This window comes from Acipenser ruthenus, chromosome 17 (genome assembly GCF_902713425.1).
Source record: "Acipenser ruthenus chromosome 17, fAciRut3.2 maternal haplotype, whole genome shotgun sequence".
NCBI classification, from domain to species: domain Eukaryota; kingdom Metazoa; phylum Chordata; class Actinopteri; order Acipenseriformes; family Acipenseridae; genus Acipenser; species Acipenser ruthenus.
The window spans coordinates 33,837,918-33,851,699 of record NC_081205.1 but is presented as its reverse complement, the minus strand read 5'-3'; the positions used below and the strand labels follow the sequence as shown (position 1 = coordinate 33,851,699).

The 13,782-nt window shown below is 44.6% G+C and overlaps 1 protein-coding gene across 1 annotated transcript in view; it reads left to right on the top strand.

Moving 5' to 3' along the window:
• The window catches only part of LOC117423031 (EEF1A lysine methyltransferase 4-like), a 37,443-nt gene that overhangs the window by 370 nt on the left and 23,291 nt on the right, over positions 1 to 13,782 (top strand). Inside the window, exon 2 of the mRNA XM_034038376.2 lies at positions 17 to 101. Coding sequence (XP_033894267.2) covers positions 17 to 101 — 85 coding nt within the window. The remainder of the gene's footprint in view (positions 1 to 16; positions 102 to 13,782) is intronic.

Genomic DNA, 13,782 nt, shown 5'->3' with positions numbered 1-13,782 from the left:
ATAATAATAACACAAGCACGAAGAGTCGTTCGAGTGGTTTGGGAATTTCAAACACATACTGGAGCTGCATGTCCGCAAACAAGACGGGATACTGGTGCTCTGTATGTAAATGGGTCTCATTCTCTTACAGTAGAACGTGTGAGCGTTACAATAGGCCATCTGGGTCAAAACACATTGTGTAGTAGTACACGTTTCAAATTTTGCTACACGTACTCATTTGGACCAATCAGAACACAGAAATCACTACGTGTACCAATTTTAATTGGTACGTGCTCTGAAGAAATGACACGAGCTACGTATTTCCTAAGTTGGTGTCTAGTCATTTTACATGAGTGGCTTGTCATGACAACGTATTCGCTTGTAATCCCTTCTTGTTCACAACGTAATTGGCACAGTAGCCAGTAACCTTTGGTGTATCATTTAGACAAGAAGACATCGATTTTAAATACGGAATATTGCAATTATGGCGGCGAGAGATTTATAGAGCATACTTTTGCTTGAGGTTTGGCATTTGCTTTACGTGGCGTGGTTGTGGCCCGGACAGGGACCTTGTTTATTATCAAGTATAATATATTTGTTAATTTCTATCTCCCAGTATCCTTCTTTACCGTCAAAAATAGTAAGAGTCGTCACAATCTATTATTAATGTGTGCCAGAAGCCCCGCCGACTATTGAGACCCAGCGTTTATTATGTAAGATCACTAACATCTTCAAATACTTCAGATGCAATCATGCAGAAGCCACTAACACACAACCTTATGGCATTACTAAACTGCAACATTCCAGCAACATCGTTAAAAGGGTCTGTCAGTGGGTATTAAGTAACAGTTTTATTTTATAACACAGTGCCACGTATTGTACACCCCAAAAGTATAAAACAAAAGTAAACATGGATATGCAAAACGTTAGAAAAAGAACAAGCAGAAGAACGAATCTACATTGAAAAACTGAATTGCATCGACCACTAATAATAATTAAAATAATTAAAATACAGGAAAAGTTAAGGTATATAAAAAAAAACACTGTACAAATAGAAGTTCAAAAAACAATGTAAAGGCAAGTTTAAAAATGTGTGTTTTGAGACGACTTTTAAAAATATTCAAAGGCTCAGATTTCCTGATCACTTTTGGAAGAGCATGGAAAATGTGAGGCGCCTTTTCATTGGATCATTTAGTACACGTACTATTTTTTTAAAAAAAATCATTGGCTTACTTAATTTCTAAAGAGCTGATTGGCCCATATTTGTATGTATAGTAAAAAATAGTAAGTGTAGTTAACAAAATATAACGCGTAGTGTATCGCAGTACTACACGTAGTCATTTATTTGAAACGTGTACTAAGCCGTACACGTTTTTGACCCAGATGGCCTTCCATACAGTAGAACGTGTGTGTTACAGTAGAACGTGTGAATGTGAAGACTGTAGTGTGTGTGTGTGTGTGTGTGTGTGTGTGTGCGTGTGTGTGTATGTGTGTGTGTGTGTGTGTGTGTGTGTGTGTGTGTGTGTGTGTTGTCCTTTTACAGGTTTGCACATCCCTCAGAACTTCAAATCACATATCGCCTTCCATTTTCATGTATTTCAAAAACATACGTTATAACCCATCAGACTAGTAAACCAGTACGGGTTTCACTGGAGTCTAACTCTCATACATGCAGGGTCTCCGTGGTCAAGCAGACTCTCCGGCACTAATAGCAAATGCCTGTAGAACCAAGGCCTTGCTCCACACCGGCAGAACAAGCGTACCTGCTATCTCTCAGAATCTCTGCTAAACATACTCGAAGTGGGTATTGTGGGGATGAAATAACGGGACTACTTGTAGTAGCACTGTTGTACCACATGGTGTCAGTCTAATAAAGCGCCAGGGAAATCCGGCAGATACTCCGGATAGTTTGCATGCAAATATTATAATTTTACATATACAGTGCAAACCCACTTGCGTCAGAGTGCACCCGCGCCTCTACAATACCCGTTACAAGTGTGCATGCAGTAATGTAAAATTAAATGTATTGGTTGGTGGGTAGTAATAAGGAATCAGCCGTCAATAGACTGTATTGAAATATTTAGTATACTTGTCAACTCCACCAGAGGGCAGTGTTGCTCTTCTCTTCAGCACGCAAAGCAAGGCAGGCTGTATTGTGATTAGCACGAGTGAGGTTTACAGTTTGTGTCAGAGTGACTGGGGTTTTACGAATGGTCCATTGCAGCAATGCAGATAGCCCCCACTGATCTGTATGCTGTTTTCATATTTTATGTGCTTAGCGTTTTATATTGGTGTGTATCTATCTAGCAGGTGCTTGGTGATTATGAGGGAGTGTATTTCTTTTTTTTATTTAATCATTATTTGAACAGTGGCAAGGCTGAAAACACACACACACAGAACTGGGCTTCCACTTGCTCTCAGATTTCTTCTGAAGGACTGTGATCCTAAACCCGCTGTGCCACGACACACACACACACACACACACACGCACACACTTTTCTGATGTCACAGACTGGGATCAAGTATAAGAATTATCAGAAGGAGGTGTGCAGCTCTGGCCAAACGTTTTGCATCAGTGAGAATGTTAGGACTGAGACGTCGTTGAAAAGCAGTCGGCCATCCTTTGCCATTGCTCTCCATGAGCACTGCTCTGAAACTGTGTGCACAGCACGCTGATGTGTTCAGACATGCGTCGAAGAAACTTCCCTCCAGCCTGGTTGCATTGATTACAAATTCAATGAGAGTTTGACAGTTCTGAGTGCAGCAGAGGCAAGCCAGTCCATCTGCATGAACAATGGCTGCTTTTAATAATGAACATTGATTTGAATTGGGGTCACACTTTTGATTGCAAAGACCACAGCTCGGTTTTCAATAAGGCTTCATTGATGGAACATTTTGGGGGGAGTCTTTTGCACGTTACTGCGCTGTTGAATGACTTTAATGTGACCGTGTCTGTCCATAACTGGTTCTTCAATTCAATTGAAACAATGATCAGGCTGCTTTGAATGAGGGTTGCTGGCCAGGGCAGGGAGGAACTGTTTGTGATCTGCTTTGAATGAGGGTGGCTGTCCAGGGCAGAGAGGAACTGGGGAGGGTTTGAATGAGAAGGAGGATGGGGGTGTTGAATGAGAAGGAGGTTGGGGGTGTTGGATGAGAAGGAGGTTGGGGTGTTGGATGGGGGGTGTTGAAGGAAGATGGGGGGTGTTAAAGGAGGATGGGGGTGTTGAAGGAGGATTTGGGGTTTGAATAAGGAGAATGGGGAGGTTGGTTGCTGCTGTAATGGATGGGGGTGTTTGAATGAGGAGGAGGATGGGGTGTTTAATAAGAAGGAGAATGGGGGTTGGTTGCTGCTGTAGTGGATGGGAGTGTTTGAATGAGGAGGAGGATGGGGGATGTTGAATGAGAAGGAGGTTGGGGGTGTTGGATGAGAAGGAGGTTGGGGGTGTTGGATGGGGGGTGTTGAAGGAAGATGGGGGGTGTTAAAGGAGGATGGGGGTGTTGAAGGAGGATTTGGGGTTTGAATAAGGAGAATGGGGAGGTTGGTTGCTGCTGTAATGGATGGGGGTGTTGAATGAGAAGGAGGATGGGGGATGTTGAATGAGAAGGAGGATGGGGGTGTTGAATGAGAAGGAGGTTGGGGGTGTTGGATGAGAAGGAGGTTGGGGGTGTTGGATGAGAAGGAGGTTGGGGGTGTTGGATGAGAAGGAGGTTGGGGGTGTTGGATGAGAAGGAGGTTGGGGGTGTTGGATGGGGGGTGTTGAAGGAAGATGGGGGTGTTAAAGGAGGATGGGGGTGTTGAAGGAGGATTTGGGGTTTGAATAAGGAGAATGGGGAGGTTGGTTGCTGCTGTAATGGATGGGGGTGTTGAATGAGAAGGAGGATGGGGGATGTTGAATGAGAAGGGGTGTTGAAGGAGGATGGGGGTGTTGAATGAGAAGGATGATTGGGGGGGGGGGGTTGGTTGCTGCAGTAGTTGTTGCTGCGGTTCTTTCCGCAGTTCCGCTCCATGCTATTGTGCATTCAGGTCAGCGTTCCTTGTGAATGGAGATTGCCTTCGATCTCAGTCAGCTCAGCAAGCAAATGGAACCCTCCCTGCTCCAGGCAGGCAGGCGCTCGGAATACTAACTGCGTTTCCCGGGCAACAGAGTGGATAATGGATAGGCCTGGCGCAGATCAGCAGTCACGTAGAGGGAGAGCTGTGTGAGGGGATTGCCATTGTTATTGGTTAAATTTATCTAGTGCTTTTATACAGCTTTTCAAAAGCACTTTACGTAACACAAAAAAGATGAAAATATTTGTCTGATATTTGCAGAAAGACGCAATCTTGTGTTAGCAGAGAACTGGACGGGGGAGATTATTATTATTATTATTATTATTATTATTATTATTATTATTATTATTAATAATAATAATAATAATAATAATAATAATAATAATAGTTTAACAGACTTGGACATAGAGATAACATATTCCATATTGTCTGTGTGTATCTGTGTGTAGTTTGCATTGTGATGTCATTGCGTATTGTCTGTGTATCTGTGTGTAGTTTGCATTGTGATGCGGTATTGTGCATGTTGCAGCATACCATTTCAATAACCCAGCCCTGTACAGTATATACAGGAAAACAGTGTGCACAGTGCTGAACACAACCCCACAGGAAACAGTGTGCACAGTGCTGGACACCACAGGAAAACAGTGTGCACAGTGCTGGACACAACCCCACAGGAAACAGTGTGCACAATGCTGGACACAACCCCACAGAAACAGTGTGCACAGTGCTGGACACCACAGCAGAGGAAAACAGTGTGCACAGTGCTGGACACAACTCCACAGGAAACAGTGTGCACATTGCTGGACACCACAGCAGAGGAAAACAGTGTGCACAGTGCTGGACACAACCCCACAGGAAAACAGTGTGCACAGTGCTGGACACAACCCCACAGGAAAACAGTGTGCACAGTGCTGGACACCACAGCACAAGTAAACAGTGTGCACAGTGCTGGACACCACGTCTCCTTTTGCTCGTTTTATAATGGCAAGCTGTAAGGGCTGCCCTGGTTTGACTACATATACGATCCGTCTGTCAAATCCTGATTACAATAATATGCCATTTTTCTCCAGTAAATATGAGAGCTGTCAGTTAGAAGGAAAAACTATTTGGTGTGTGTCAGAAAGGAAAGGAGACGAGTGCAGTGTTACTGACAGAAGCAGGTCATTAGAAGCAGCTTCTGCAGGATCCCTTTCTGCTTTTAATAAGCGAGAGAAGCACCTTTTCTTTTTTCAACCGCATCTAAAATGCCGGCAGTGCTTGTGTTCATTTTTAGGTTCCATATTAAACGTATCGCTTTCAAAACCTTCTCTCCTTTATTCAGTATTTCTCTAATTAGGGGTTTGTATTGTTTTACACATGGCTTCACAGCACGGTCTCAATCTGCTTTTGTTTTTATTTATTATCATTTTTCCTTTTTTTGGACTTGAGCCATATAGTATAAAACCTGCATTCAAAACAAACCTATTTCTTATGGGCTCCAGGTCCTACAAATTAATAAAGACACAATCAACACAGATGCTTGCGATTGTAAGTCGCCCTGGATAAGGGCGTCTGCTAAGAAATAAATAATAATAATAATAATAATAATAATAATAATGACCTCAAAGTCTCAAACTGCGCCGATTCCTCCTCGGGGAGTTCATATCATTGCCACAGATGCCAGTGCAGGTTGAGTGAGGTGTCCCAGTGCTGTAGGTGTCAGCCCTTTCTCAAATAGCACTGCATGCAGATTCGGGAGAGACTTTCCACACAACTTCACAGTGCTTATCAAGACGCTTTTTTTCTTTTGCTTAATCTGTATTTATTTCTCCTTGGCTTTCTCTTAGCTTCAGGTAGTAATTGTCAGAGTTACTCCTGCAGTGCAGTTTGAGCTTCCCACAGTCTGTATTCAGGTTTAAGATAGCGTGCCATTTGACCTGATAACTTTCAGAGCTTTAATCCATGATCATTGAGTCTGAGAACAGCCTTGACCAGATGACTACTGTATAACTAGGATGTCTGTAACGTGGTAGTGATTCAATGGTGTATTCTTGGTCTCAATGTATAATATCATATTTGTATGAACAAATATATAAACAATTCTTCTGGATGCATTCTATTTCGGAGTCACGTTTAGGGATGATCCTCTTCTCTCCTTTTTTTTTAATCATCCTCCATCCAGACTCTGTTTAAATACTTTCACAGAGAGCATTTAAAGAGGTGATGCACAACCCTTTAAAAACAATTGCTAGTATATTAGCCAGGATTCAGGGTCAGAGATCAGATGCCGGATGTGCACAACCAGTGGTGCAGTTTAACCTTCACAGAAATGCTTTCCATGAGAGAGAATAAGCCGATCCACTGACAATTCAACTTTCATATACCCCGAGATCACCAAGTCACTGCTGTGTTTGCAGGATGCTGTTGTTGGTTCTGTTCACCTGGGCTTCACTCTGCTGTGTTTGCAGGATGCTGTTGTTGGTTCTGTTCACCTGGGCTTCACACTGTGCTGTGTTTGCAGGATGCTGTTGCTGGTTCTGTTCACCTGGGCTTCACACTGTGCTGTGTTTGCTGGATGCTGTTGCTGGTTCTGTTCACCTGGGCTTCACACTGTGCTGTGTTTGCAGGATGCTGTTGCTGGTTCTGTTCACCTGGGCTTCACACTGTGCTGTGTTTGCAGGATGCTGTTGTTGGTTCTGTTCACCTGGGCTTCACACTGTGCTGTGTTTGCAGGATGCTGTTGCTGGTTCTGTTGCTCCTGGGCTTCACACTCTGCTGTGTTTGCAGGATGCTGTTGCTGTTGTTGGTTCTGTTCACCTGGGCTTCACACTGTGCTGTGTTTGCTGGATGCTGTTGCTGGTTCTGTTCACCTGGGCTTCACACTGTGCTGTGTTTGCAGGATGCTGTTGCTGTTGTTGGTTCTGTTCACTTGGGCTTCACACTGTGCTGTGTTTGCAGGATGCTGTTGCTGGTTCTGTTCACCTGGGCTTCACACTGTGCTGTGTTTGCTGGATGCTGTTGCTGGTTCTGTTCACCTGGGCTTCACACTGTGCTGTGTTTGCTGGATGCTGTTGCTGGTTCTGTTCACCTGGGCTTCACACTGTGCTGTGTTTGCAGGATGCTGTTGCTGTTGTTGGTTCTGTTCACCTGGGCTTCACACTGTGCTGTGTTTGCTGGATGCTGTTGCTGGTTCTGTTCACCTGGGCTTCACACTGTGCTGTGTTTGCAGGATGCTGTTGCTGGTTCTGTTCACCTGGGCTTCACACTGTGCTGTGTTTGCTGGATGCTGTTGCTGGTTCTGTTCACCTGGGCTTCACACTGTGCTGTGTTTGCAGGATGCTGTTGCTGTTGTTGGTTCTGTTCACCTGGGCTTCACACTGTGCTGTTGCTGTCAGGGTTGTTCTTGTGTGCATGGGAGTGTGAAAGCAATCCCCTTGAGCCCCCAGTTATTCTATCCGCTCTGGCAGGAGAGCACCGTGGTTTTGCATGGACGACAGTTTGTCAATTTGATACAAGAGCTGGAATCGCTATCTAATTAATTACATTGCTGGATGATACAGAGCTGGGAGTTTCATTTGTCAAGGATGGGCTTTTCATTATTTTACCCCCACCACCTCACCCCATAGTTTTTTTAATAAGGAATATATCGCCTTTTGTGTGGAACAAGCTAGTCTGTATTGGAGCTCAGATTTAAAGAGAGAAATGACTTGTATCCCTGTCCTCGGATGTCCTGGCCCATCCTCTGGCACTGATTCCCCAAGGGGTCTCAGAGCTGCTCAGGTAGAGGGGTCCTCCTTGCATCCCTCTCCTGGGACGACCATTTCTCACAATCTGCATCAGGAAGCGTTGGCTGATTTGCAGATTGCTTTTCCCAACAGTCTAATTGAACTGTAGCTTTCCTGTTGTTCTCAAATAAGTTCCCTTGCTGTGAACCTAAAGAGCTCAGTGCAGCTGCTCATTCACAATGCGCTCTTCAGTCCCCCTTTGCACCAGTGTGGAGAAACTGCACAGCTCAGTGCCTGATATCATCTTAAAGGGTCAATAAAAACAGGGCTGTGTGCTCCAAATACACAGCAAACTAATAACGTGGGATTAATGCAGCTCTATAAATAACGTGGGATTAATGCAGCTCTTTAAATAAAACGTGGGATTAATGCAGCTCTATAAATAACGTGGGATTAATGCAGCTCTATAAATAACATGGGATTAATGCAGCTCTATAAATAACATGGGATTAATGCAGCTCTATAAATAACATGGGATTAATGCAGCTCTATAAATAAAACGTGGGATTAATGCAGCTCTATAAATAAAACGTGGGATCAATGCAGCTCTATAAACGTGGGATTAATGCAGCTCTATAAATAACGTGGGATTAATGCAGCTCTATAAATAAAACGTGGGATTAATGCAGCTCTATAAATAACGTGGGTTTAATGCAGCTCTATAAATAACGTGGGATTAATGCAGCTATATTTAAATAATAACATGGGATTAATGCAGCTGTTTTAAATAAACATGGCAGTAGTGCAGCACTATTTAAATAGAGAACGGGAGTTCTTTCTCAACGCACTGATTTCAAAACCATGATTACATGCAGATTTGCAGAGGAGGACGAAGGCTGTAATTCAGCTGCAGTAAACAAACACTGACAGAGGGAGAAGCAGCTGCATCTGCTCAGTCCTGTAAATTACAAGGGCTTGCACTTCACCCTGAACCTGCCTGCCTTCGCCCTGCTTGCAATTCTGAAATGAAGATGCCTCTCTTCTGCAGAAACTTCAATTATAAGAAACCTCCCCAGACAGGTTTGATGCACACTTAATTTGTTCTTGACCTTGGCGGCATTAACTGTTTCTTCCTGGTATCCAATCACTTTCTGTGCGGTGGGTCATGTGACCTGATTGCAGGTAGACCATGGGAATGAAACAGCACAGGTACCGTAGTGATTTACCAGAAGAGGAGCCGGTGGTGAAACTCCTTTAAACCCTGCAGTGTGGTATGGGGCTGGGGAGATGTGGCAGCTGTGGCCAGGTAACAGGGCTAGGCAGTGACAACTGAGACAGTGCTGCACCTGCTAACATCTGGAGCACCCTAATCCCAGTGCCTGTCACTTGATCACACTCACAGAGAGAGAGAGAGAATAAAACAGATTCAATCAAATCCCTTTCCCGGGATGCCTGCCAGAGACTCTCCCCTGTGCTAGATTAAACCTATTAGAAAAACCCTTCCAAGCGCAGCCTGACAGCAGGACCTGGGATGTCAAGTACTGCATTAACTTCTTCACTGTGCTGACTGCACTGGAGCCCAGCAGACTCCCCATGCAAGCCAGGGAAAAGCATCTCTAGCAAACCGCATGCACTTTGTGAAGGGAACTCGCAAACATAAAGCAACAATCTCAAAGCGAAGGCTTTCAATTAACCAGTGTGTGATCATGGAGTGCTGGGTTTCAGGTTTGGAATATAAGCTGATGTAAAGTACAACTGGAAAGCAGCATGTTGTTTGTAAGGCAGTTTAGGGGCGGGTCCTGTAAACTGCATGGAATCCAGCGCCTGTCCAAGCGGACCAGGCTGGCATGGATATTTGTTTTAGTAGCACATGTTTAGGAAGGTTTAATATGAAGCTCCAGTTCTATTTTTCCTCTGGTCAGATGCCAGCACGATAAGCGCCTACAATATATTTCCCTTGACACACAAATGAGAAAAATATAAAAACAAGTGTTTGATTAGTTTCCTCAAATCTCCTGAGTCGTTTCCCTGATCCTGCCTCAGGAGCAGCTCCAATAGATGATTAAATATCAGGGTCAGGCTAAGGATCCTCTCACCTCCTCTCCCTCAAACAGCGGCTATAACAATCTGCTCGGCACACCAGGGCTGGCATCTTGTTTGTGCTTTTCATGCCATGTGTTAATTGTTTCTCCTTGTCCTGTTCTTCCTGAAAGGAGGAAAGGTAGTTATGAATTAAGTTTTTCACAGATCTGCTTTCACACCTAGCATCACAGAAAACCCCCTGCAGCAGTCAGAGCACAGCACAGTGTTGCAGCTGCAGTAATCTGCCTTGATTACTGCAGCTGCAACACTGTGAAGATTCCTGGTTCCAGTAACGGCACGGAGCTCTCTTTCATGTGCACACTAATACTGCAAAATATTACACAGCAGATTATTTGAGTTTGGTTAAATATGAAAAGCAATATATATATATATGGCAATAAAAAATGAAAACTATAATCCCATCTATAAACCATAAACCAGACAAGACCTTAACAGTGCAGTCAGGGCTGCTCTACTTTTTTGTGTAGAAGGATAACCGTTTTTTTTTTTTTATTATTACATTGGGAAACTGGGGATTTGGCCTCCAAAGAGCTTGCATCCTCTTTTCTCTCTCCCATGGTGGCCTTGGCTCATCTTGATGGAAGATTTCGATGCTGGGGGCTGGGCAGGTGGGTTCCCTGCAGGCAGATCTGACTCAGGGATCTGTTTAAAAAGCTCCCTCCCTCCTGGTGATTCAGTACCTGAGTCGGAGTCTGCAGAGAAAGAGAGGAGTCTGCAGTACTGGAGAGAAGCAGGCAGAGGAGAGAGGGGGAGAGAGAGAGGGAGGGAGGGAGGGAGGCAAGCAGGCAGAAACGGCAGGCACAGGGGCTGGCTCTCCTCAACCCTTTCCAATTCACACCTTGACAAGCAAGCAGTGAGTAGTGCGGATTGTACTGTAGCAGCAGAGTCCTCCTGGGAACCATCATAACGTTTATATTAGTGTCATTCTTTAAAAGATCGCTTGCCAGCTTTTCTCATCATATTAACATGGGTAGCATTGTCACTGTCAAAAAAGCCTGTGGGGTTCCATAAACATTCTGACCCAGCGGATGGCACACGAAACCCTGAGTATGTATAGAGGAGCGACTCCTGACACAGCTCCAACTCTTCATGAGCTTCTTAAGAGCTGAGCACTGACTGAACATGCCAAAGATCTTGAACCAGTAGCTGAGCGCTGTAAGATAGGCTTTCATCGTCCTGTCCAGGGCATTAACATAACATTCAGAAGAACACAGTATAGCAGGGAATAGGTATTTGTGTGAGGCTTCAGACTGGAAGAGCATCATATAAAATGCAATCCACAAGGAAAATAATCACCATGGAAACGCAGGGTAGCAACTCAAGCTGCTCCTACATGTACAATTCTGAACATTTACTGAAGTGGGAGATGCTGTCTGTTTATATATGTGTGTGTGTGATATATATATATATATATATATATATATATATATATATATATATATATATATATATATATGTGTGTGTGTGTGTGTGTGTGTGTGTGTGTGTGTGTGTGTGTGTGGGTAGGGCTCCAACATCAATATTTGATATGATATCGATATTGTTTGATATCGATAATTTCCATGCCGTGTGATTTTGGGGGGAAAAAAAGTCTTGTATGCTCGCAGAGACATTGATTCCTGCAGAGGAGGTTTGACCCTCAGTTCCCGTTCTACTTAATGGTATCTGGCACCTCCATAGATTTGCCACAGAATACGGTTTTAGTTCAGTGGAGAGGACATTACGATGCAGAGTCTTAATTCCAGGTGTACCATGGGTTATTTACCCCAGTTCTGTTTCCTGCAGCTTACCATGCTGTGCTTTACTGTTCTGCTTTTCCGAACATATTGAGCTGGAAATAATAATTAAACATTGTCTGGCTTACATACTGTCCAGTGACCGCCTGAGTCCCTGACGTCAGGCTGGATGAAGACTTTTTTTTATATCTCCACATGTTACTGTACTTTGACAATGAAACAAGCACAACAAAAGGCTAGCAATTGAAAATGAATGACACTCTGCAGCCGGTCACATGCCCTCCTGCAGCGCCTTCTCTTACTGTACCACACACAAGGGTGAACCTGCCCAGCATGTTTCAGCTTTCAAAGCTCTTTAAAGGCTCATTAGTTGTGTGTGACGCAGCTGCAGTGTTCCCAGTGTTTCTGCTGTGGTTTGTCACCTTCCTGTTCCCCTGAGAAGATCAGCGGCTGTGCCTTGTTGATGGAGGCTGGAGGCTGGCCTGTCTAGCTGTGGTGTATTGATGATGGCTCATGAATCAGGCCTTTTGGGCTGCAACTTGCTTTGAGCAAGACTTCGAGCTTCTAGAAACAGAGTACAGTGCGGGTACAGCGTGGGTACAGCGCGGGTACAGCGTGGGTACAGCGCCAGTACAGCGCGGGTACAGCGCGGGGGTACAGCGCGTGGGTACAGCGTGGGTACAGCATTACAGCTAAAGCATCATTTTGTTTGTATACAGTGTTTCACTCGCTATTGCACGATTTGGTAGTTTTTATTAATTTGGTTAATTTGCTTTTAGGCCATGTTGTACAGGTACTGTATTTAACTGGATACAGATCCTTTGCTAATTTTGCTGCTCCCACTTCAATAAATGTTCAGAATTGTACACGTAGGAGCAGCCTGAGTTGCTACCCTGCGTTTCCATGGTGATTATTTTCCTTGTGGATTGCATTTTATATGATGCTCTTCCAGTCTGAAGCCTCACACAAATACCTATTCCCTGCCATACTGTGTTCTTCTGAATGTTATGTTAATGTACTGGACAGTACGAAACAGAGGCTTGGTAGCAATATATTTGTAGAAGGAGATAGCTGGTTGGCTGATTATAAACAAATTGTTTTCGATTGACAATCTAGAGCATTTGAAATGTTCAGGTGCAGGTTTGAGATTTGGAAAACGTCCAGGAGCTCCGTGCCTTACCCCCGTCAACGTTCAACACACATGAGCAGGTTCATATCACCTCTCAAGGGGGAGGATGTTATTCCTAACCCCAGGCTGATGCTGTCTCTGTTGAAGGCTCCAGTCACCGCTGATAAACCAGGCAGTCAAGAGCTCCACAGCTTCCCCAGGTACTGCATGGCTGGGATGCCTGGGTCGCCACGGTAACGGGGATGAGTCAGACGTGACATTTCGAATGCCAGCCTCACAGATTGGGTGACATTCAGTCTCTTGAGAGAGCGAGTGCGTCTGTATAATAACAGGAACCTTTAACTCCTCCCCTCCTGAGAACCACCTCCCCGTTTTGATAAATCCAGTGCACCACAATGCGATGATTCGACCTGGGAAGCCATCTCACCGTTTGCCCTCTTCAAATATCTCATCTTTTCTGTGCCTTCTAGTCCATTATCTCGTTTTTCAACTGACAAAAAATCTATTCATTTCTCATTTGAGCCGTTCCAGGTTTCGCTTCAAGCGTTAATTGTCAAGTGACCTCTGCAGTGATGCTGTGCAGCTCATTGCAATACCTGGAATGGATGAAAACATCCTGGAAGTGGAACTCCATGTGCCACACCCCTCGTTTCCACTGTGCACACGTCGTCCTTTTGGAACCCTCATTGGAACTCCCTGACTGGCCCCCAGTCCTGCATCCGTGTTCGATTCCTTGCCTGCTTCACATATTTCATATTGTGCTCTATTAGTACAGGGAGGTGAGGATGGGGAGGTGTTGCATTAGAGGTGTGAGTGCTGCAAGCATGAGACGCCTCATTAGGAGGCTAATCCTGTGTGTGGAGCCGCTAACTTCTAATGACTTCCGGGGGGTGTTAATAAGCGTTAGTCACAGTGTTTAAAATACCAGCATCTCCCAGGGGTGTCGGAGAAAGGAAACCGCACAGCCCTTCTTCATGTTCATGTCGCACCTTCTCACTTGCATGCCTGGCAGCTTGTGCTGTGAGCACGCTGGCTGCAAGCCTCACCACTCCTTACTGTGTTGTGTGTCCATGCTGTAAT